We start from the raw sequence: 26,232 nt of genomic DNA on the forward strand, positions 1-26,232 counted from the left end.
TGACTTAACATGTTAGTGACGCCTACATGCACTCTAAAACATTGTTTTTCCTGTGGTATCAGATGGCATTACTATCAGGACAAGTTGCACTTCATGGAGTTTTAAGCACAAGTTTGCCAAGTTATTGATAATTTGCCATTGCAAAAACTTAAAAGGACTTTATTTGTATGCGATTTAAAAGTTTAGGATGTTTAGGTAAATAAAGGCAAAAATATCCATTGATAAGTCAGATAATCCCAATGCAATTTAGTGTGATGTCATCGGCAGGCAGAGTAGATCTGGTACCAACAAGGGTTAAAAACCACGTTTCCTACAGTCTGCCTTCGTTTGCCAGATGTCAGATACCTGTCAATCCAAAGAACACGCCCCTAATTATGCAAACCATCTTGAACATGGGACTCTATGGGAGTGACTCCCTTTTGGAGTCCCTAGTGGACGAGGGGGGAACTGCAGTTTCTGGCTTCCATTTGAAGTGCTGGAGGCTGCAGTCTGTTTACCGTGCATGAGGTTGAAATGTGATTTCCAGGACTGACAGGTATAACAGTCGCAGACATGCTGCCTAACAGACAGTGAAAGACATAACAAACATTACATTAATGGACTGATAACATGAAACTACTATGTGTTGTGATGTTGTGCAGTTGTGATGAGCTACTTGTGCGTGTGCAGCTCATCATTTGGCCTCAGCGATGCGATGTGTGCTGCTGGCTGACCCCCAGATGCTCGCTGGTGACATTTTACAAATCTGCCGTTTTGCATTAGTGAAAACCAAATGAGCACTTTTGTTTCCAAGCAACAATTAGATGACCTTCTCTGTCCTCCGTCTGAACATCTCATACATTTCAGAGTACAGTCTGCACCGGCTGCTCACAATACCAGAGGCTTCAACACGCTCTGACTGATGTCATGGACAAATAAACAGAGACAGGGAAGTCATCCTGGCTTCATTATGTGGACTTTCTGTTTGCTCTGCATTACAGAAAAATCCCTCCCTGCCTTGTGATTATTCTTATCAGGTTGTCTGGCTTACTGTTATTTACAGCTCTAATGGATTTCTTAATTGAGGTCAAGTTGAGGGATTTCTGCTCAGGAAGACTGAGAGCTCTCTGCCCTGTAATGGCATCGTTGCTGCATTAACCTTGTGAGGGACGAAGCAGCTGGCAAAGTTTGACAGCTAAGTGATGAATACTGTCTCCAAAGTGTCAAAACTTAACTCAATGTGTCACAAAGACAAGTTGTCTGTCCCTGTCTGTCAAATGTCACATCGCAGGTGAAACAGAACATATTGTGTTCAGGTCATCCAGCTGATTTATCCGATGGAGTCAGATTTAAAGGACATTCACAATAAAATAATAACTATACAAAGTAAATATCAGAACACAAAAAAATCTATACTGTGCCATAAGAGTATATATTTATTTCCCCTGACAACCAGAAGATTTAATTACTTTTCACCCTTTAAGTCTGTCTTTGAGCACTGAAAGCCCACCTGTGCAAAATGTAAATAAAAACAGAAAATGACCATTTGCAGATCTCATCAACTCATATTTCTAAGCCAGCAGAACATGGCAGGAAAGACCGCCAAATCTTTCTTGTTTTCCGGGAGTATAAGGAAGAAAGTGCAACATTTAACAGATAATTAGTGTTTTCTCCCCAACAAACTGTTAAAAGTGTTAGCTAGCAAGCATTATAGAAAAGTAGTTAGCAAGCTGTTAGCATGATTGGAAATGTATTAGGTTAGCAAACTGTTACCATGTTAAAACTGCTGACCAGTTAGCAAGTTGCTAGCCTAATTAATTCCTCCTCCGGGTGACTAATAAATGATTATCTTATCTTATATTATATATTATCTTATCTTATCTTAATGGTGAACTGTTAACAAGTCAGCTAACTGACGGTTAGCACATCCACAAATTGTTAGGATTATGAGAAACTGTTAGCATGTTGGCAAAATATTAGCAAGTTTAGAATCTGTTTGCATGAGAAAACTTTTAGTGTGACAGAACTGTTAAAAAGTTAGCAAACTGTTGCACAAAAGCAAACTGTTCGCTTATTGGCAAACTGTTAGCATAATAAAGTTCTTGCACATTTAAACATTGTAGCATCGTGAAACTGTTAGAATATCAGCAAACTTAACATTTATGCAAACTCCTGCCAGAGGATAAAACTGTTGGTTTACAATTTTAAAAGTATCAGCTTGCTAGCATTTAGCATGCTAGCAACGTAAAATTATTTGCAGTCCCACACAGATGGTAAACATTTAGTAAAAAATCATGTCCACAGCGTTAAAAACTTGACACTCTTCTATGTAATATAGCAGTTTTCTCTCTTTGAACAACCGTATCAGGACATGTGATCTGAGAAGGTGCAGATTTCTGAGACATTCATATATTTCTGTCTTTCACAGAGATGTTTAAGAAGCTCACAGTCACATCTCGCTCCCAAATCATGCAAATCTTAATCTGCTATGGAGCGACATATCTGTGCAGCTGTGTGGATTATCAGTGTGTCCATGGCGACGCCATTAGTTCACAACGTTGGCCTTCACACACAAACACAAACACAAGAGAAGAAATAGACTGAGCAGATTGATGCTTCAGAGGAGATTAACCCTTTTTGACTTTAACGACCCGATGCTCTGTGGAAAATTGCAGCCTGAGAGGCCACCGGGGGGCTTTAGATCTATAAGCTTGTTAAGTTGTAATCTTTTTCCACATGGTTGCTCTCGGTGACACTGGAGTGTACAAGATGCCCTTTTAACAGAAGCAAGCTTGCATTATTTGATGCAGCACAATGATAAGTTGTTTAATTAATGTTGACGAATGATGATGCACAAACAGTTTGGGTGGCTGGAAGAGATAAAATCACTAAACAAAACACGCTGACGTCTCTCTTTACTAGTTATATTTCCAGCTTTTCTCAGTGGGAATGCGAGGCTAAAGGACACAAACAGAGGCTACGATGAGCTCACCTGTCATGTTGCAGTATACCTGTGTGGGCCCCAGGGGACCACTCCCATCTGGATCAATGAAGTAGAAGCCCGAGGAGCTGCCGCTCAGCTTGTAGGCCTCGCAGGACGGCTCGTAGATGGCTGGAAAGACACAAATCAGTTATTCCTCCAGCAGAATCATCCCACGGCTTTCCGCTGAGTCATGACTACACAAACCCGTCCGTCTTTATTTATGAACTGTTATGAAGCTGTTGTTCTCTAGGAGGCTCGGTTTTGGTGAGATGTTTCTGCAGCCACTTCCAGACACAGATCAGGTATTACAACTGATGGATCTGACGTTAATATCCAGGATAAGAATGAATCGGACCCAAATCTAATTTTTCACCCAACTTTCAGGTGAAATATTTCTGCAGTGAAGTGCTGATGAAACTACAGGAAAAACTGACCTCTGACATGATCTGAGTGGAAATATACTTGCTTTTAAACCTGCACACGTTTGTCATGGCTGCCTCGCATGTCCTGCATCGTATAATGAAGCTGCAATGTAGGAGTAACCAATAGGGGGCAGTGTAGGAACCAGTTAAACCAGACGTAAAGTCATGTTTGCTTTAAAGGCTCTATGATACTGCTGCTGGTCTTTTTGCACCAAACACCAAATTGCTCCATCATCTACATGTTTGTTTTTCTTTCATGACACAGATTTAGCACCTCCACCTGCTCTGAGTTCTCTAACGCGCCCCCTGGTGGGCTCGTCTGGCAGCTAGCAACAAGAAGTCACGATGGAGCCAAAGGATTAAGTAAACACAAGATTAAGAAGCTAGTATCATGCAATTTTTAGATCAGGGATTCCCAACACTGGTCCTTGAGGGACAGTTTCCTGCAGGTTTTAGTAATTTCCCTGCTGCAACACATCAGACTCAAATCACTGGGTGACAGGGTTCTATCTGCTGGTCCCAATGACGATGGCGATGTTGTGGTTTAGTTTGACGTGATTTATTACCAACTCCTCCCAAGTGCAATAATATGTACAGTGGTCCCGAGCAATATGTACAATATCCACAATATTTACAATATTTACAGGGTTTCTCACTATACATTCACTAAACTCCAGCTCTGCAACTCAACCCAACCTACCCCCCCCCCTTTCTGCTCTGAATAAGTCCTTTATAAAAGCGAAGCTCCTCCCCTAACAGGAAGCTTCTCAATTAACCCAAAGAACATGGATTTTCCTTTCATTCCATTTTGTTCTGTACCCAAATGTTTAAACAGAGACATTCCACACAGAATATACATTTAAACATCGTCAACATCACAATGATCAACCCTATATAACAGGAATAAACCTCACAAAACACCGTGATGCAGCGTTTCAGGGAGTCACCTAACAGTAATGTCACTGACGCATTGCGGCATCCATCCGCATCTTAAGCGCGGCCTGAAGTGGCCTTGGGTTACCCCAGCGAACATGGCAACATGCGGTAAGTTAACAACCCCCTTGTATCTCTGTAACAAGCCCACATAAGTGCACACCCCTAAGAATCCGCTACCTCTAAGGATGAACTCAGAAATGCGGCGCTACGCAGTGTTGCGGGGTTCTTTGTGACATCTCGGGAAAAAAACGACGGGAATGTCCCTGAGTGTGTCTGTGTAGTGACGTCGGTCGACAGCCAATGTGACGAAGCCGCTTTGTCACACACTGGGTCATCAGCTGACACGTAAAGATCTTCACATTCAGTCAGAGTCCGAGGCAGACGTGTTGCAGCAGGAAAACGGCTGAAGCCTTCAGGACAACAGCCTTCAAGAACCAGGATTGGGGATCCCTGATCTAAAACCTGCAGGACAGTGGGTCTGAGAAACACTGCCACTTTAACATGCAGTTACATACACGGCCACTAGGGGTCACTAATTTAAGTCATGTTTGTTGTTAGTTAAGGAAACATAAACCCAAAACCAGGTAAAGGACGCAGCCTCTCCAGGTGTTTGGTCATATTCAGAGAATTAAAAATGTGAGACGAATGAATTTTTGAGCTTAAACCAATTAAACTGATAAGAAAGAAGAAAAAGAGCAGAATAGAAAAACTTCAGGAATATTAAGCTGTAAAAGCAACAGCAGGAGGCGGCGGTGGCGAGCGTGGTGGTCCACGTATGAGCTGACCTCACAAACACTACAGAGAAAAATGTCTCTTTGTTCTGCAGTGAAGCCACTTAGTATCAGTATCAGAGACAAGAGGAAAAAGGGAAGATGAGCGTCGTATTTCATGGTAATCTAACAGCGTTTGTCTCTTTCATTCCTGCAGGAAGGAGTTTAGATTCATGCCTCGGAGGAATTACGGCATCACCGCCGTAAAAACTGATCCTGTTTGTCATTCAATGAAGCTTCAAAAACCCCCATTTATGTTCGTCTAATAATCACCGCTTGAATCAAAGTTAGATTTCTTATTTTATTAGTAAAAGAATTTACGCTTCATCATAAATTCATGTATTTAGGGCTGAAATCATACATCAGCTTCTTCTTCTGTGCTTCTCAATCTGGCAGTGTCCTAAATTTCCATGTCAGCCAAGTCCCGACGTTGGACATTTAATTGTCCAAACAACATTTAACAACAAACTTCTGCAGCCCAGAGAGTGATGAAACCTTCAGAGAGCAGAACACCTCCCATTAAAAAACCCCGAACAGAAAACTGAGGCGCCGAGGACGATCCTGCAGGAGCTGCTGCTCTGCGTCACATTCAGGAGATTCAGGATATCACACAAGCTAATGTGACCTAAATAAACCTAAACATGAATCTAAACCGGAATGTAAACCAAAACCTAAATTGGAATGTAAACTTAAACATGAACCTAAACTGGAATGTAAACCAAAACCTAAATCGGAATGTAAACCTAAACCTAAACCGGAATGTAAACTTAAACATGAACCTAAACTGGAATGTAAACCAAAACCTAAATCGGAATGTAAACCTAAACCTAAACCGGAATGTAAACTTAAACATGAACCTAAACTGGAATGTAAACCAAAACCTAAATCGGAATGTAAACCTAAACCTAAACCGGAATGTAAACTTAAACATGAACCTAAACTGGAATGTAAACCTAAACCTAAACCGGAATGTAAACTTAAACATGAACCTAAACTGGAATGTAAAACTAAACCTAAACCGGAACGTAAACCTAAACCTATATCGGAATGTAAACCTAAACCTAAACCGGAATGTAAACCTAAACATGAACCTAAACCGGAACGTAAACCTAAACCTAAACTGGAATGTACACCTAAACCTAAACTGGAATGTAAACCTAAAGCTAAACCAGACGTTTCGATTTGTTTTTAGGATGTTGGTCGTCACATTTTTAAGCTGATGTGGATTCCTGACGTCAACTTCCTGAGTGTCCTTTAAAAATATGGTTGTTTTTAGAAGCTCTGATCCTAAATTCTCAAAAGTCTGGTCACCATTCGCAGACCATGTCATGTCTCTTACTCTTGAGAATGCCCCATGAACACAGCCTCTTTATTTTTTCAGCATGCCCTTGCATAATAAACCCATACACTCTGTAATTTTGGTAGTAGCACATATTTCTTTGTTGTCACTTTTTTTTCGTCTGGTTTTTGTTTTATTTTTGGTTTCACTCTTGTCTCAATTTTCATTTTATTTTGTTTTAATATATATGTAGAAATATATATATTTTTTTAAATCTTGTTTTCTTTCTCTTTTGTTGTCCTGATGTATGTATCAGATGTGTATGATAATACTTAGTATGTGCAGCTATGCGCCCCATGACTTCTTCTGATACTGTCATTGTCTTTCATTGTTTCATATTTGTACTTAGAAAAAATTATAACTAAATCATACATAAAAAAAAAAGAATGGTTGTTTTAAAATAATTCATGCATCAGATGGGAAAACTACGGTGGCCCTGAAGTCCCAACCACATCTGAAAAAATGACGGAGGGAACGGAGGGATAAACGGGTTAGTTCACCCTGTTTTATTAATAAATACACGATCAAACTAATTTCACTCCATTTTCATGTTCACCCCTTCAGAAAAATAGACAAATCTGATCTGATTCGACATGAAACATGACGTGTTGTTCGGCCATTACGTCCAGCCTGCGGTCATGTGACTGCTCTGAGACACGAGGATGACTTGCATCAACCCGCGGCACCATGCAAAATGCTATTATCGGCGTATGCCTCAGTTTTTCTGCACAAATATCAGATATAAAGCTTAAACTATGAGTTTGAGACGTGTTTTATGTGAGAAACTTAAATCCCTGGGTTGTAATTGTTGTATTTTTGCTGTTAAACTGCTAGAGCAGCTGAATCCCGACTTCTGAGCAGCATTTGTGGACATTAGGCAGCTTTGCTGCTGAGATAAAAGCATTTCAGGAAGCAGCATCATCATGCAGAGACGATAGTAGCGCCGACACCTGAGGATGATACCTGCTGTCCCACAGGCACATCTGCAACAAGCTAATATCCGTCCTGAGGACACGCAGCATGGGCAAACAGACACAACAAGGTCAAGTTGCTTTCATGATTCAACATATAAAAATGCAGAAATTAGCCAGAGAAAGAGAAAGAGGCAATCAAGGAAGCGTTATGTGGGATTTTTCAGCCTTCAGAGAAGCAAACATCTTGTCTTTGTTTATTATCAATGCAATTTTCTAATATTTCCAGATAAACTTCCACAATAATGTACTGACACTGATAACAAGATAATTTAGAAGTTTCTAAAGCTTTTACCAACATTTACCGCTGTAGAATAATTTCTAACCAATAAACCCCCATAAACCTAAACCTGATGTAAACCTAAACATAATATAAACCTAAACCTGATTGTAAACCTAAACCTGAATGTAAACCTAAACCTGATGTAAACCTAAACATAATATAAACCTAAACCTGATTGTAAACCTAAACCTGAATGTAAACCTAAACCTGATGTAAACCTGAACATAATATAAACCTAAACCTGATTGTAAACCTAAACCTGAATGTAAACCTAAACCTGATGTAAACCTAAACATAATATAAACCTAAACCTGATTGTAAACCTAAACCTGAATGTAAACCTAAACCTGATGTAAACCTGAACATAATATAAACCTAAACCTGATTGTAAACCTAAACCTGAATGTAAACCTAAACCTGATTGTAAACCTAAACCTGAATGTAAACCTAAACCTGATGTAAACTTCAACCTAAATATAAAGCTAAACCTGATTGTAAACATAAACCTTAAAGTAAACATAAACCTGAATGTAAACCTAATAGTGTTGCAAACCTAAACCTAATGTAACCCTAACCTGAGCCTTAACCTAAACCTGAATGTAAATCTAAACTTGATTTAAAGCGAAACCTAAATATAAACCTAATGTTGATTGAAACCTATATCTGAATATAAACCTAAACCTGACGTGGATCTAAACCTTAAAATAAACCTAAATCTGAATGTAAACCAAATACTGATGTAAACCTAAACCTGTAATAAACCTAAACCAAACCAGAATGTAAATCTAAACCCTTAATATGAACCTAAACCAAACCTGAATATAACCTGAATCTGATTGTAAACCTAAACCGAACCCTTAATGTAAACCTAAACATAAACCTGAATGCAAACCTAAACCTGAACCTGAATGTAAACCTCAACCTGAACCTTATTATAAACCCAAATCTAAACCTGAACGTAAACCTAAAACTAGACCTTAATGTAAACATAAACATGAACCTGAATGTAAACCTAAACCTAAACACAAACTTAAACCTGAACTAACCAAACCCAGAAACCAGCAGAAGTGGAATTCCAGGTATCTGCGAGTGAAAAGTCCAGAATTCATATGATTATCAGTTTTTTTATAATAAAATCTGGGATTATTTAATAAAAATTTATTGTTTTTACTGAATTATTTTCCACAGCATGAAACGTTTCTGTTTTCACTGCTCAGAATACAGTAAAGATTTAATTTAGATTTGGAGTGTTTTGGTGAACAATAACATCAAAGTGAATCTTTAGCTTATTGGATGTATTGTCGATAATTTACTAACATTTTCTAATTTATTTTTGGGGTTTTTTGTCACATAATTTCTTATTTAGTTTTTTTAAAGTTGTTTCTTTTCAATTTATTTTTATTTTATTTTATGTTATTTTAATTTAATTTCAGCAGTCCCTATGATGGTCCTGTTTGGCTGCAAAGGGGTTTGTGGGTTAATTCAGTGTCAGCTGGGAGCAGAAAAACATTCTTATGAATGCATTTTCCTGACGATCTGTCTGGAGCGCTTCAGGTTTCAGGGAAGCAGCCTTCGAGTTTGAGCCTATTTTTAATTCAGCTGATGCTCTTATCTGCCATGTTTCCTCCAACAGTCAAACACGGCGAGCAGCTGCATTAAAAACAACATATCAGCATTCCGGGGCGGAAAGTTTTCACACTTCCCTACAGCACTCCGCCGCTGATATCAACGCAACGTCAAAAAACATGACATCCGGAAGGAAAAAAAACCCTGCAGACGCAGTCACATCGAGTCAGAACGAGTCAGAACGAGTCAGACCGAGTCAGACAGAGTCAGACCGAGTCAGATGGAGTCACACCGAGTCAGATGGAGTCAGATGGAGTCACACCGAGTCAGACCGAATCAGACCGAGTCAGACAGAGTCAGACAGAGTCAGATGGAGTCACACCAAGTCAGACGGAGTCAGAGCAAGTCAGACGGAGTCAGATGGAGTCAGACCGAGTCAGACCGAGTCAGAACGAGTCAGATGGAGTCAGAACGAGTCAGACCGAGTCAGATGGAGTCAGAAAGAGTCAGATGGAGTCAGACGGAGTCAGATGGAGTCAGACGGAGTCAGATGGAGTCAGACCAAGTCAGATGGAGTCAGACCGAGTCAGATGGAGTCAGACCAAGTCAGATGGAGTCAGACCGAGTCAGATGGAGTCAGAGAGAGTCACATCAAGTCAGACTGCATCACACATAGTCAGATGGAGTCAGACTGAGTCAGACCGAGTCACACCGAGTCAGATGGAGTCAGAATGAGTCAGATCGAGTCCCACCGAGTCAGATGGAGTCCGACAAATTAGATGGAGCCAGATGGAGTCAGAACGAGTCAGATGGAGTCAGAACGAGTCAGATGGAGTCACACCGAGTCAGATGGAATCAGACCGAGTCAGATGGAGTCAGAACGAGTCAGATGGAGTCAAGACCGAGTCAGACCGAGTCAGATGGAGTCAGACCGAGTCAGATGGAGTCAGAGAAGTCAGAGAGAGTCACACCAAGTCAGACTGCATCAGACATAGTCAGATGGAGTCAGACGGAGTCAGATCGAGTTAAACCGAGTCAGATGGAGTCCGACAAATTAGACGGAGTCAGATGGAGTCAGACCGAGTCAGATGGAGTCAGACCGAGTCAGATGGAGTCAGACGGAGTCAGATGGAGTCAGACGGAGTCAGAACGAGTCAGTGGAGTCAGACCGAGTCAGATGGAGTCAGACCGAGTCAGATGGAGTCAGACCGAGTCAGATGGAGTCAGACGGAGTCAGATGGAGTCAGACGGAGTCAGAACGAGTCAGTGGAGTCAGACCGAGTCAGATGGAGTCAGACGGAGTCAGATTGAGTCAGACAGAGTCAGACGGAGTTAGATGGAGTCAGACGGAGTCAGATTGAGTCAGACAGAGTCAGATGGAGTCAGAGAAGTCAGAGAGAGTCACATCAAGTCAGACTGCATCACACATAGTCAGATGGAGTCAGACTGAGTCAGACCGAGTCAGATGGAGTCAGAATGAGTCAGATGGAGTCACACCGAGTCAGATGGAGTCAGAACGATTCAGATGGAGTCAGAACGAGTTAGATGGAGTCAGAACGAGTTAGATGGAGTCAGACCGAGTCAGTGGAGTCAGACCGAGTCAGATGGAGTCAGAATGAGTCAGACGGAGTCACACCAAGTCAGACTGCATCAGACATAGTCAGATGGAGTCAGACTGAGTCAGACCGAGTCACACCGAGTCAGATGGAGTCCGACAATTTAGACGGAGTCAGATGGAGTCAGACCGAGTCAGATGGAGTCAGAACCGAGTCAGATGGAGTCACACCGAGTCAGATGGAGTCAGACCAAGTCAGATGGAGTCAGACCGAGTCAGATGGAGTCAGAGAAGTGAGAGAGAGTCACACCAAGTCAGACTGTATCAGACATAGTCAGATGGAGTCAGACTGAGTCAGACCGAGTCACACCGAGTCAGATGGAGTCCAACAAATTAGACGGAGTCAGATGGAGTCAGACCGAGTCAGATGGAGTCAGAACGAGTCAGATGGAGTCACACCGAGTCAGATGGAGTTAGACCGAGTCAGATGGAGTCAGAACGAGTCAGATGGAGTCAAGACCGAGTCAGATGGAGTCAGACAAATTAGACAGAGTCAGATGGAGTCAGACTGAGTCAGACCGAGTCACACCGAGTCAGATGGAGTTAGACCGAGTCAGATGGAGTCAGAACGAGTCAGATGGAGTCAAGACCGAGTCAGATGGAGTCAGACTTAGTCAGACCAGTCAGATGAGTCAGGGATATTTCAGGATACCACCAACACAAACGTGATGATGATGAGATCATGTCAAGCTGAAGCAGGACAACACTCGGAGGCAGACGGCACGGAGCAGGAGAAGACAAACTAAAGTGCTCACAGTTGTGACAAGTCGCTCCGGAGTATCCTGATCCCGAACAGTCGCAGGAGAAGGAGCTCCAGGTCTGGGAGCAGCGGGCGCCATGTTCGCACAGGTTGGGAAGACATCTGCGGGAGAACACAGCAGCTGATTAAAGAAAAAACTCAATTCACACGTAGAAAAACCTGCGTTTAACTTCATATTTAGACAAAAGGACAAGTTTATTTCAACATGTTTAATCATCAATATAAATGCAGCAGCTGGACCAGTCGGTCCAGTTCTACAGAGCTGGTTTTACTTTTCATCCCAGTCTGAACCCTCTTACAGAGGATTCCTGTCTTTCAGTCGTCTCCAGGAAAGGTTTTCCAGGATCCTTGAAAGAGTTTCCAGGAATAGTTCTCCAGGATCCGAGTGTGAAGCGGCTGGGATGGGAATCAGCACCTCCAAATCTGAGACCATGGTTCTCAGCCGGAATAGGGTGGATTGTCCTCTCCAGGTCGGGAGTCAGGTCCTGCCTCAAGTGGAGGAGTTTAAATATCTCGGGGTCTTGTTCACGAGTGAGGGAAGGATGGAGCGTGAGATGGACAGACTAATCGGTGCGGCGTCTGCAGTAATGCGGACTCTGCGCAGGTCTGTCGTGTTTCCACTGATATTCAGTCCAGTTCTTGGGTCATGCAATCTCAGTCTTTTCTGGCTTTTTGACAGTAAGACAATGCTAAGCTAAACACATTATTAGCCTAAACTACACGACTGTAGCAGCTATGTTCACCAAAACATTATAGTGTTAGCACAAAGTGAGCTGTTTTAAACAGTTTCATAAGAGTTAGCATGTTAGCTCCTACATTAGCTATCACACTATCAGCTGAATTAGCTTTGCCAATGCTATTTTAGTTTCAGCATTAGCTTAAACACCCTCCGTAGTGTTAGTCTTGGCTGCTTTACTCTTCACAAAGTGACATTAGATGTCGTTTGTCCAAAAACATATCTTTAACCTCAACAAAGTTAAAATTAGCTACCATGTTAGCTTAGCAAACTCCTGTTTGCTAAAATGATTTACTGGTCAGTGCTAAGATGCTTAACAAGGACAAACATTCCTCTGAAGATTGTGAGGAAGGAGGAAAGCATCAGCGAGCTGCAGAACTTTCTGTTCTAATTACAAATGTGAATTATAATCCAATAAAAACTAAAGACGGACGAGTTATCGCATGTAAAAGCTGCAAACTGAGAATGTTTGACTTCATTGTTTGTAATGAATTGATTATTAGTGGTTTCTAATTAATTTCCCCGTCAGCTGACAAATTGAAAAATCTCCAGTTTTCTCCTGACTCACTTTTATCTCCATTTTCCAGACTTCATTTGCTTTGGGGGGGATCAGCAGAAAACGATCATTTATTCATGATTAACCTGCGCTTATTTCCAGCAGAAATAATGAAACGCTGATTCTTTCCAGTCTGTCAGGTAATAAAACTATCCCTCACCCTCCGCCAGCTTTTCTGCTGTTTGGTGACTTGAAATTAAAAATCCCAAACAAGCATGAAGCTCCCGAGCGTCCTGCACACGCGTCCCGACGTGAAAAAGCAGAAAACAAAAGCCCGGCTGTCACCTTCAGAGATGCCTGTTAATGGGATTTCAACACAGAAAATTTAAACCCTGCTTTTCTGATTAATAGCCCCTTCCCCGAGCCTCCTTCAGTTTCACATAATTGCCGTCCTTTCAAGCATGCATCTATAATTTCATACATTTTATCTTTCACCTATTAACTGCAGCGCAGCGGGCCAGCCGCAACACGGATAAGGTTGCAGCCATCGCTTTAATTACCATCAAGCTATTTTCTGTTGTGGTGTCCACGGCTGCCCTTACAGGACATGAAATTACAGTAGGCAGCACACTTAAGTGCATGCTAGTCGTAAACCGATGTGTAATTAGACTCAGAGACGGAGATTAGGTCTGATAAAAGTTCATTTTCTCCTGCACTCGAGGGCCGTTCAGCAGAGCGATGACAGCTAATATCAGAGCTGCAATCAGGCCGACACACAGACCCTAAAAGATGGGCGGAGCCTCCATGATGAATCGCAGTGGAAGGGGTTCTCCTGTCGCCATTTTGACTAAAGCTTAGGTGTGCTGTTAGCTCAGAGCTAACCAAGTTAACCTAAGGCTAACAGAGGCTAACCAGCTAATGGCTTTACATGGGCTAAAGCTAAGGCACTCTGTTAGATGAGAGTTGCCAGTAGCTAAGACCTAACAGACCTAACCTGGAGCTATCGCTAACTAGCTAATGGCTTTATATGGGCTAAAGTTAAGGTGCTGTTAGCTCTGAGTTGCCTGTAGCTAAGACCCAACAGAGCTAATCTGGAGCTATCGCTAACCAGCTAATGGCTTAACGTGGACTAAAGCTAAGGCTCTGTTAGCTCCGAGTTGCCTATCGCTAAGACCCTACAGAGCTAACCTGGAGTCAAAAGGCCACGCTCCTAATTATGCAGAACCCATCCCCCACAGTTGTCATGAAGGTAAACTTAACTTGTTGAGCTAAGCTAAAATGTTTTTAACATGGAACTCTATAGGATTGACTCCCCTAGTGGATGAGGGAGAACTGCACTGCAGGTATCCTTTCGGTATGGCAACACATCAGTTTTCCAGATTCCTGTTGCCTTCAGGTACCAGCGGCTTCGTTTGAAGGAACATACTGTTAACATTTGTAAAGATGAATCCCTCTCCAGCCTGGAGGCCTCCGAGCCGGGACCACCACGCTGCATGTGTTATTAAAATGACATTTGCAGCAGGATGCTGAGCGCGGCACATTCGGCGAAGAGGCCTCCTGGTGCTGCCGTCGTTAAAATAGACACATTGGGTCCAGTAGGAAGGGGCAGCCGACAACTTTCAGAACAGGTTTTAATGGCATCGGTGTTTCTTTGATTCATTGCCGTGTCTTTTCAGACATGAGCCCTTTTCAGACATGAGATCGGCGATGTTAATGTCCTCATCAATCAGTGAGAAGGCTGCATTCAGGTGCGCCTGGTATTTACTGAAACTGGGCCGGACGTCACCTCGGTGGTTCTGCTATCATAACGGATCACACCAACAGTGGACGTGTAAAACTAAACAAATATCACGTTTCTGCAGGAAGAAATGTCTGCTGCTGGAAAACTGGGCCAAAAGTCTGACATTTTATCTTTTCCTAACTTTGCAGGAACGTTGCTGCGTCAGCAACGTCGAATCACGGCGTCTGACTTTCATTCAGATGGGAGAAGACGCGCTCCGGCAGGACAAAGGGATCTGGGGAGCCGATTGTTTTGTTAAGAAGTGAACCATTTTACTGACAAAGACTTAAAAAACTCTCAATATTCTGCAATTTTGCTTCTTTCATTGATCACCTTTTGTGAGTCTTTCAGGATAAATGTGCTGAGAGAACAAAAGGGAAGAAAGTCGCATGACGGCGTCTCTTTTAGCTCTCTGCTTGTCAGACTTGGTGATTTAGCGTCGTGTCAGATGAGGTATTTAGAGAAAGAATAAAGAACGTAGTTCAGGAGAAATTTGGTCCAAAAGGAACCTACCTTGTATTCAATTAACCTAAATTAACTTCATTTATTTTAAATTGAATTAAATTAAATAAAAAATATTTAAATTTTTGTTTAGAACAAAAGTAAAAAAAGGAGAACTACTTTAATTTCATGTTATTTTTTAAAATATACTTATTTAATTTTATTTACTTTACTTTTTTTTTTTTTACTTATTATTTTTCATTTTATTTTACTATTTAATCTTGTAAAATATTCTAAAGACATTTTATTTGTTACCATTTTTATTTTCTTTTGTAATTTTATTTTTCTGGTATTTTATTTTATCATTTAATTTTTGTAATTTTTTTATTTTATTTGTTTCATTATTTTATTTATTTATTATTATCTTATCTAATTTAATTTCATTACTCAGTCCTGACTTTGCCGTCTGTCTCCATCATGATGATAGTTTGGGAACGATCCGGATCACCGTCTGGATCCAGGAACGGTTTAAAGGATTCGTTACTATGACAACATGAAGCAGCATCCTGCACCTTTAAAATGACAAACTCTTAATAAAAACATTTTAGCTGATATTTTGTTGTTTGCTCATTTAATTCTTTTACGTTTAAAAGAAAACTTAAGCTCCACCAGCTCAGCGTCCTGTCCAACCAGCCAATCACACGCTGGCGTTCCTGCGCATCAGAAAGAGACGGTGGCGGGCAGAGTGGGACCAGGGTGCAGCGGAGATCCAGACAGCAACTCTGGCTGGATGCTGATGCCAGCCCACGTGCACGCTGCCAGCTCTCTCTGTGCACGCTGACCTGGAATTCTGTACCAGTAATTATCCAGAGCTTCCAGCAGCGTGCGGAAGGGCAGCCAAACTGGAAAACAGCGTGTTTAAGATAACTGGGAGGAGGATGAGGATGACTGGGGGAGGGGGCTTCCCTGCAGGGCTTGGGAGACCGGGCGCCTCCAGGTCCAGGACTCGGCGCTGAGGGGGGCTTTTCTGCTCCCGGCTGTTAGACTCTGTAATGGCTCCTGTTTCTGTATTCCAGCTGGAGGACGCAGCAGAGACGGAGGAAAAAAAGCCGACCGCGTTGCCGTTGGAGACGATTTTATGAATTTTATTGGTCGTTTTCTTTGTTTTGGGACTCTCGGCGTCAACATGCTGAAAAATCATGAACTCGATTCTTCGTCTTCTTCAGTTTCATGCAAATGTTCACAATGTGATCATTTTTCTATTTTACAACTGTGTTTTATTTAAAGGAACATTTTTCTATTTATGATATAATTTCATTGTTTTTCTCAATTATATATTATTCATATATTATCATTATTATATCATACTGTATCATATCGCATCATTGTACGATATTGTAACATTGTATGGTATCATATTATCATATGGTATCATAACATTGTATAGTATTGAATCATTGTACTTTATCGTACCATTGCATGTTATACCATTTTACAGTATCGTATCCTTGTCCGGTACGGTAACATTGTACAATATCATATCTTTGCATGGTATCATAGCATTGCACGGTATCATATTTTTGTATCATATCAAAACATTGTATGGTCTTGTATAATTTTATGGTATCATATTGTTGTACGGTATCGTATTATCGTAAGAAATCATAGCATTGTATGGTATCGTATCATTTAACAGTATATCAACGTACGATACCGTGACATCGTACGATACCGTGACATCGTACGATACCGTGACATCGTACGATACCGTGACATCGTACGATACCGTGACATCGTACGATACCGTGACATCGTACGATACCGTGACATCGTACGGTATCGTATGATATAATGTCTGCAGGCATTTATTATATCTTTTAAAGCTTTTTTTCCGGGCTGAAACTTTTTGTTTCCAAACTCAGCCAGTGATTTAAGTTCCTAGAAAACCAGTCACATCATCTGTATGCAGCTCTTTAACAGTCTCTCTCCTTCATTGTTTCCTGTCATCCCTTCAGGCTACGGGGTGGAAACTGGAGGAAAACGGATCCTCCAGAGAGGTAACCCCGCTCTCATCTCTCCAGTACATTAGATGTGATGAAAGAAGAAGTGAAACAACATCATCCTGGTGCAGCAGTGGTAAAGACAACACCTCCCTCCATCATCCTGTCTTCTCCTATGGTGCTTCCCTTTACCCGCTGACTAACAGACTGGCAGCGCTGTTGTGTTTGCATTTCCTCCAACTGTGAACAACCTGTGCTGGAAAGCAGGTAGTCTGAAATCTGACAAAGGACAGATTCTCCCCGAGGCCAAACATGGGGGAAAGCGGCGGTTTGCATGTCCGCCCCGTTCGTCTAAACGTTCACCTCCGCGTGCAGACGTTCACGGAGGTCTGCCGGGGTCCACAGCTGTGCAGGATAATGAGGGGGGAGCAGCTTGTTAGCATAGCCCTCTGCCAGAGAAGGTGCTGCCGACTCTCTGCTGCACTTTAATTGGCCGATCCAGTCGGCTTGTTTGTGTCTGCAGGACAGGATGTCAGCGACTCTCCGGCAGCAAACTGCCGTCCGCACACAAAGAGGCGAGCATGGCGGCGACGGCGCTGCCGGCTCAGATGATGTTTGACAATCAGCTGTCAGGTTGGGAGAAAACCGTCCTCCTTTTAATTAATAGAAAGGTAGAAGCAAGTCAAAGCTCTTTACCTGTCCTTCATGTTGCACGTGTCAAACTGGAGCTCATTATAATTTCCCAGCATCCCTTGCTGCACATGACTGAGATTCAGCGGCTGGTTGTTGATGAATATGAGCTGCATGCAGCCCTGGAAGGCCGGAGTCTGGACCTGGCAGTCCAGAGGACGGCAGCCTGCAGGGACAAACCACAAACGTTTTACTTCATCGCGGCTGAGATGGCGGACGGCGGCGTGGAGAGCGAAGAGCCGCTCGCTGACCTCCGAAGAAGAAGCTGCCTCTCGACTCCACTTCCTCCCAGAGTTCGATGCTGGAGGACGGCTCGCCGTCCACGGTCAGAGAGATCTGGAGGTTCCGGGAGTCCAGACTCACCGAGTGCCACAGTCCATCGTTGACCCGGCGACCTGAAGGACACAACGTCAGCTTGAAGATCGTTGGATGAAGAAGATCATCAATAACGAAGAATTAATCAACCAAACGGATAAATTAGAGTCAAACATAAAAACATAACGAGGAAGGCAGGATGTCCTGGTCACATCCCGGGAACTGGATCAGGGTCCCATAGTGTCCCTAAACATGACCCCGCTACGCGATCAATCAGACTTTATTTAATAATAAAATATAGAAATATGAATAGAATAAAATCATTTCAGTATTTCAGAAAACCAAAGTCAGATGGAGAAACCAAATATGAAATGAAACCTGAGCAACTCTAAGACATTAAATTCGGGTTCGGATCAGAACCCGTGCAGCTGGTTCTAATAAAGTCAGCTCTACTCGGGTTAACCTCAGATGTCAGAGTGTCAGTGAATGCAGCATGTCAGGGAAATAAAACTTTATTTAACTGCCAGCTAACGATTAATATCCCAAAGTGCTTCATAAAGATGTCGAAGTCAAATTTTCAGCTGCGTGATGAGTCCGCGGATCTCCCGTTGCAGCGTCACGCGCTAGCAAGCGGACATAAACACGCCGGCTGGTCAGAACGTGCATCGTGGCAAATTCAGTACAGAAACACTAGAAGACGTGAACAGAGGAGAAGAACTGGAGGAAGATTTAAAACGGACTTTTAGTAGCTGGAGGTCTCTGAGAAGAGACAGGATGAAGATGATGCTGGATCGATGGGAGGACAACATCTGGTGACGTGAAGGCTCATTTATGTGACATAAATACGTACATCAGTTCCAGACGCCAGTACTTTTTCGTTCATCCCGTATGTTAGCATGGTTTGTTAGTTCAGCTCTGAGTTCAGATCCCAATGATAACACACGATGATGATGAAGAAATCATGATGAAGAGGCAGCGCAGAGAGGACTTAAAGACATCGCAGCTTCTCCTTCTCTGGTCCTTTCACAGCAACACTGCTCAACACTGCCCCTGTGGTTTACAGAGGTACTACGCCGTTTGCCAAGTCAGGGATCTGCCCCGAAAACAAACCAAAGTATGTCCAGAGATTAAGCTGATGACAGACAAAATGCACCTTTAGTCTTTAACCATGTTTGCTGTGTGACCATCTGCCCCGATCACATGACCTCAGGGGTCGATCACATGACCTCAGGGGTCGATCACATGACCTCAGGGGTCTGCTGACCCGATCACATGACCTCAGGGGTCGATCACATGACCTCAGGGGTCTGCTGACCCGATCACATGACCTCAGGGGTCGATCACATGACCTCAGGGGTCTGCTGACCCGATCACATGACCTCAGGGGTCGATCACATGACCTCAGGGACATGCTTAGTAAAGACATAAACAAAATAATATCTAAACTTGCTGCTATTATTCATCTTTCAGCTTCTTGAGATGTGAGCTGGGTTCAACCAGCCCAAAGTGGGTCAGCACCAGCAGCCTGAAACACTCCAAAAACAGCTAATCTGGCTTCAGCCTTCATCCTGTCTCTTCTCTGGGATCTCTTCACCCAGTAAAAGTCAGTATAATGCTGACTCCTGTCCAATCTCCTGCTCTTTTTTTTTTTATTTTCCCTTCTTCCTTCAGTCATCCTCTCTTTCTTTGTTAAATCAGCCATGACACTCTTTGAAACGCACAGCGTGTTGATATCCAGTAGCTAAAATCAGCCATGATGCTTTTTAAAACACGCAACATGTTGATATCCAGTTGCTGGTGTCCTCAGGACATTCCAGGACAACGAAAGCAGGAATGTGTTTAATCGCTCAGCTTCCTCTGCAGCCACAGCTGCACCTGATCACCAGATGAACAGCTGCCTGCATTAACCAGCATCTCCATGAAGCCAGCTCCCTCCTCCAGCATTCTGTCGTGGAATATTTGTCGAATAGAAAAGCTCTGGAATACCTATACTGTCTGCAGCGAGAGTCCTTCATTAAAAACATGACACCTTTCAGTATCCAGGTAAGCTGTGGTGGTTGAGCCTGATTGGCTGCTGTGTAACAGGAAGGTGGAGCTGATGAAGAGGAGGGTGGTGAAGATGGAACCTTTCTGGTTGCTTCTGTTTGACTGGAAAGCTCCACATCTCATACGGTTGAAGTCACCTCAGAGCCTCCTGATCTGAATCGTGTTTCTGTGTTCACATGAATTCCTTCTTCTGACAGCCGTGAACCCACCAGGACCCGCCGCCACAGCGCTCTGTTGGCAGAAGCGTTTGATAAAACTGGAACCTGGAGGTTGAGTTTAGAAGAAAAGACATGAACTGTAACGTCGCCGTGAGCCCAGAAGCTGTTTAATGATGTTTCAGTTTGCAGTTCTGTCACAACGCTGCCGCAGACCAAGGCGAGAATTAAAGTCTTCACATCTCTGCAAGCGGCGGCGCAGAAGGAACGCATCATGGTTTCACAGCTGGGATTGGACGAGATAATGGGACACATTTCTGATGCTGCAGCAACACGTCTGCTTTTCAGCTGGCAGTCTCCTCAAGTCCTCGTCCTGCCTGTCTCCATGCCCCGCAGGAGACGAGCAGGTTTATACGTGGTGTTTCTTACCGAAACCCGAAATCCACACGTCCAATCCCACGTCCACACGTCCACTCCTCTGTCCACACGTCCACTCCCACGTCCACATGTCCAGTTTAACGTCCACATGTCCACTCCTACGTCCACATGTCCAGTTTAACGTCCACACATCCACTCCTCTGTCCACACGTCCACTCCCACGTCCACATGTCCAGTTTAACGTCCACATGTCCACTCCTCTGTCCACACGTCCACTCCCACGTCCACATGTCCAGTTTAACGTCCACATGTCCACTCCTACGTCCACACGTCCACTCCTCTGTCCACATGTCCAGTTTAACGTCCACACGTCCACTCCTCTGTCCACACGTCCACTCCCACGTCCACATGTCCAGTTTAACGTCCACACGTCCACTCCTCTGTCCACACGTCCACTCCCACGTCCACATGTCCAGTTTAACGTCCACATGTCCACTCCTACGTCCACACGTCCACTCCTCTGTCCACACGTCCAATCCTACGTCCACACGTCCACTCCTACGTCCACACGTCCACTCCTACGTCCACACGTCCACTCCCACGTCCACATGTCCAGTTTAACGTCCACTCCTCTGTCCACACGTCCACTCCCACGTCCACATGTCTTGTTTAACGTCCACATGTCCACTCCTACGTCCACACGTCCACTCCCACGTCCACTTGTCCAGTTTAACGTCCACATGTCCACTCCTACGTCCACACGTCCACTTCCACGTCCACATGTCCAGTTTAACGTCCACACGTCCACTCCTACGTCCACACGTCCAATCCTCCGTCCACACGTCCAATCCTACGTCCACACGTCCAATCCCACATCCATACGTCCACTCCTCTGTCCACACGTCCACTCCCACGTCCACATGTCCAGTTTAACGTCCACACGTCCACTCCTCCGTCCACACGTCCAATCCCACGTCCACATGTCCACTCCTACGTCCACACGTCCAATCCTACGTCCACACGTCCAATCCTACGTCCACACGTCCAATCCCACGTCCACACGTCCACTCCTACGTCCACACGTCCAATCCTACGTCCACACGTCCAATCCCACGTCCACACGTCCAATCCCACGTCCACACGTCCACTCCTACGTCCACACGTCCACTCCTACGTCCATACGTCCAATCCAACGTCCACATGTTCACTCCTACGTCCACACATCCAATCCCATGTCCACACGTCCACACGTCCAATCCTACGTCCACACGTCCAATCCCACGTCCATACGTCCAATCCTCCGTCCACACGTCCAATCCAACGTCCACATGTCCACTCCTACGTCCATACGTCCAATCCAACGTCCACATGTCCACTCCTACGTCCACACATCCAATCCCACGTCCACACGTCCAATCCCACGTCCACACGTCCAATCCTACGTCCACACGTCCAATCCCACGTCCAGACGTCCAATCCCACGTCCACACATCCAATCCTACGTCCACACGTCCAATCCTACGTCCACATGTCCACTCCCACATCCACACATCCACTCCTACGTCCACACATCCAATCCAACGTCCACATGTCCACTCCTACGTCCACACATCCAATCCCACGTCCACACGTCCAATCCCACGTCCACACGTCCAATCCTACGTCCACACGTCCAATCCCACGTCCACACGTCCACTCCCACGTCCACATGTCCAGTTTAACGTCCACATGTCCACTCCTACGTCCACACGTCCACTCCTCTGTCCACACGTCCAATCCTACGTCCACACGTCCACTCCTACGTCCACACGTCCACTCCCACGTCCACATGTCCAGTTTAACGTCCACACGTCCACTCCTCTGTCCACACGTCCACTCCCACGTCCACATGTCCAGTTTAACGTCCACATGTCCACTCCTACGTCCACACGTCCACTCCTCTGTCCACACGTCCACTCCCACGTCCACATGTCCAGTTTAACGTCCACACGTCCACTCCTCTGTCCACACGTCCACTCCCACGTCCACATGTCCAGATTAACGTCCACATGTCCACTCCTACGTCCACACGTCCACTCCCACGTCCACTTGTCCAGTTTAACGTCCACATGTCCACTCCTACGTCCACACGTCCACTTCCACGTCCACATGTCCAGTTTAACGTCCACACGTCCACTCCTCCGTCCACACGTCCAATCCCACGTCCACATGTCCACTCCTACGTCCACACGTCCAATCCTACGTCCACACGTCCAATCCTACGTCCACACGTCCAATCCCACGTCCACACGTCCACTCCTACGTCCACACGTCCAATCCTACGTCCACACGTCCAATCCCACGTCCACACGTCCAATCCCACGTCCACACGTCCACTCCTACGTCCACAAGTCCAATCCAACGTCCACAAGTCCACTCCTACGTCCATACGTCCAATCCAACGTCCACATGTCCACTCCTACGTCCACACATCCAATCCCATGTCCACACGTCCACACGTCCAATCCTACGTCCACACGTCCAATCCCACGTCCATACGTCCAATCCTCCGTCCACACGTCCAATCCAACGTCCACATGTCCACTCCTACGTCCATACGTCCAATCCAACGTCCACATGTCCACTCCTACGTCCACACATCCAATCCCACGTCCACACGTCCAATCCCACGTCCACACGTCCAATCCTACGTCCACACGTCCAATCCCACGTACACACGTCCAATCCCACGTCCAGACGTCCAATCCCACGTCCACACATCCAATCCTACGTCCACACGTCCAATCCTACGTCCACATGTCCACTCCCACATCCACACATCCACTCCTACGTCCACACATCCAATCCAATGTCCACATGTCCACTCCTACGTCCACACATCCAATCCCACGTCCACACGTCCAATCCCACGTCCACACGTCCAATCCCACGTCCACACGTCCAATCCTACGTCCACACGTCCAATCCCACGTCCACACGTCCACTCCCACGTCCACATATCCAGTTTAACGTCCACATGTCCACTCCTACGTCCACACGTCCACTCCTCTGTCCACACGTCCAATCCTACGTCCACACGTCCACTCCTACGTCCACACGTCCACTCCTCTGTCCACACGTCCACTCCCACGTCCACATGTCCAGTTTAACGTCCACACGTCCACTCCTCTGTCCACACGTCCACTCCCACGTCCACATGTCCAGTTTAACGTCCACATGTCCACTCCTACGTCCACACATCCACTCCTCTGTCCACACGTCCACTCCCACGTCCACATGTCCAGTTTAACGTCCACTCCTACGTCCACACGTTCAATCCTCCGTCCACATGTCCAGTTTAACGTCCACACGTCCACTCCTACGTCCACACGTTCAATCCTCCGTCCACACGTCCAATCCTACATCCACACGTCCACTCCTCTGTCCACACGTCCACTCCCACGTCCACATGTCCAGTTTAACGTCCACACATCCACTCCTCCGTCCACACGTCCAATCCCACGTCCACATGTCCACTCCTACGTCCACACGTCCAGTCCTACGTCCACATGTCCACTCCTACGTCCACACGTCCAATCCCACGTCCACATGTCCACTCCTACGTCCACACGTCCAGTCCTACGTCCACATGTCCACTCCTACGTCCACACGTCCAGTCCTACGTCCACACGTCCAATCCCACGTCCACACATCCACTCCTACGTCCACATGTACAATCCCACGTCCACACGTCCAATCCCACGTCCACACATCCACTCCTACGTCCATACGTCCAATCCAGGGTCCACATGTCCACTCCTACGTCCACACATCCACTCCTCTGTCCACACGTCCACTCCCACGTCCACAAGTCCAGTTTAACGTCCACTCCTACGTCCACACGTTCAATTCTCCGTCCACATGTCCAGTTTAACGTCCACACGTCCACTCCTACGTCCACACGTCCACTCCTACGTCCACACGTCCAATCCAACGTCCACATGTCCACTCCTACGTCCACACATCCAATCCCACGTCCACACATCCAATCCCACGTCCACACGTCCAATCCAACGTCCACACGTCCAATCCAACGTCCACACATCCAATCCCACGTCCACACATCCAATCCCACGTCCACACGTCCACTCCTACGTCCACACATCCAATCCCACGTCCACACGTCCAATCCCACGTCCACATGTCCACTCCTACGTCCACACATCCAATCCCACGTCCACACGTCCAATCCCACGTCCACACGTCCACTCCTACGTCCACACATCCAATCCAACGTCCACACGTCCACTCCTACGTCCACACATCCAATCCCACGTCCACACGTCCAATCCCACGTCCACATGTCCACTCCTACGTCCACACATCCAATCCCACGTCCACACATCCAATCCCACGTCCACACGTCCACTCCTACGTCCACACGTCCAATCCCACGTCCACACGTCCAATCCCACGTCCACACGTCCAATCCCACGTCCACACGTCCAATCCCACGTCCAGACGTCCAATCCCACGTCCACACATTCAATCCTACGTCCACACGTCCAATCCCACGTCCACATGTCCACTCCCACATCCACACATCCAATCCTACGTCCACACATCCAATCCAACGTCCACATGTCCACTCCTACGTCCACACGTCCAATCCCACGTCCACACGTCCAATCCCACGTCCAATCCTACGTCCACACGTCCAATCCCACGTCCACACGTCCACTCCCACGTCCACATGTCCAGTTTAACGTCCACACGTCCACTCCTACGTCCACACGTCCACTCCTCTGTCCACACGTCCAATCCTACGTCCACACGTCCACTCCTACGTCCACACGTCCACTCCTCTGTCCACACGTCCACTCCCACGTCCACATGTCCAGTTTAACGTCCACACGTCCACTCCTCTGTCCACACGTCCACTCCCACGTCCACATGTCCAGTTTAACGTCCACATGTCCACTCCTACGTCCACACGTCCACTCCTCTGTCCACACGTCCACTCCCACGTCCACATGTCCAGTTTAACGTCCACACGTCCACTCCTCTGTCCACACGTCCACTCCCACGTCCACATGTCCAGTTTAACGTCCACATGTCCACTCCTACGTCCACACATCCACTCCTCTGTCCACACGTCCAGTCCCACGTCCACATGTCCAGTTTAACGTCCACACATCCACTCCTCCGTCCACACGTCCAATCCTACGTCCACACGTCCACTCCTCTGTCCACACGTCCACTCCCACGTCCACATGTCCAGTTTAACGTCCACACGTCCACTCCTCCGTCCGCATGTCCAATCCCACGTCCACATGTCCAGTTTAACGTCCACATGTCCAGTTTAACGTCCACACATCCACTCCTCCGTCCACACGTCCAATCCCACGTCCACATGTCCACTCCTACGTCCACACGTCCAGTCCTACGTCCACACGTCCAATCCCACGTCCACACGTCCAATCCTACGTCCACACGTCCAATCCCACGTCCACACGTCCAATCCCACGTCCACACGTCCACTCCTACGTCCATACGTCCAATCCAGCGTCCACATGTCCACTCCTACGTCCA

General features: G+C 45.6%; 1 protein-coding gene across 1 annotated transcript in view; it reads right to left on the reverse strand.

Annotated features, from left to right (window-relative positions):
- Positions 1–26,232, reverse strand: part of cntnap5a (contactin associated protein family member 5a) — a 177,171-nt gene that overhangs the window by 60,281 nt on the left and 90,658 nt on the right. Inside the window, 4 exon segments of the mRNA XM_079254873.1 lie at positions 2,972–3,091; positions 11,620–11,726; positions 17,774–17,933; positions 18,019–18,162. Of these exon segments, the coding sequence (XP_079110999.1) occupies positions 2,972–3,091; positions 11,620–11,726; positions 17,774–17,933; positions 18,019–18,162 (531 nt within the window).

This window comes from Telmatherina bonti (assembly GCF_933228915.1).
Source record: "Telmatherina bonti genome assembly, chromosome: 15".
NCBI lineage: Eukaryota > Metazoa > Chordata > Actinopteri > Atheriniformes > Telmatherinidae > Telmatherina > Telmatherina bonti.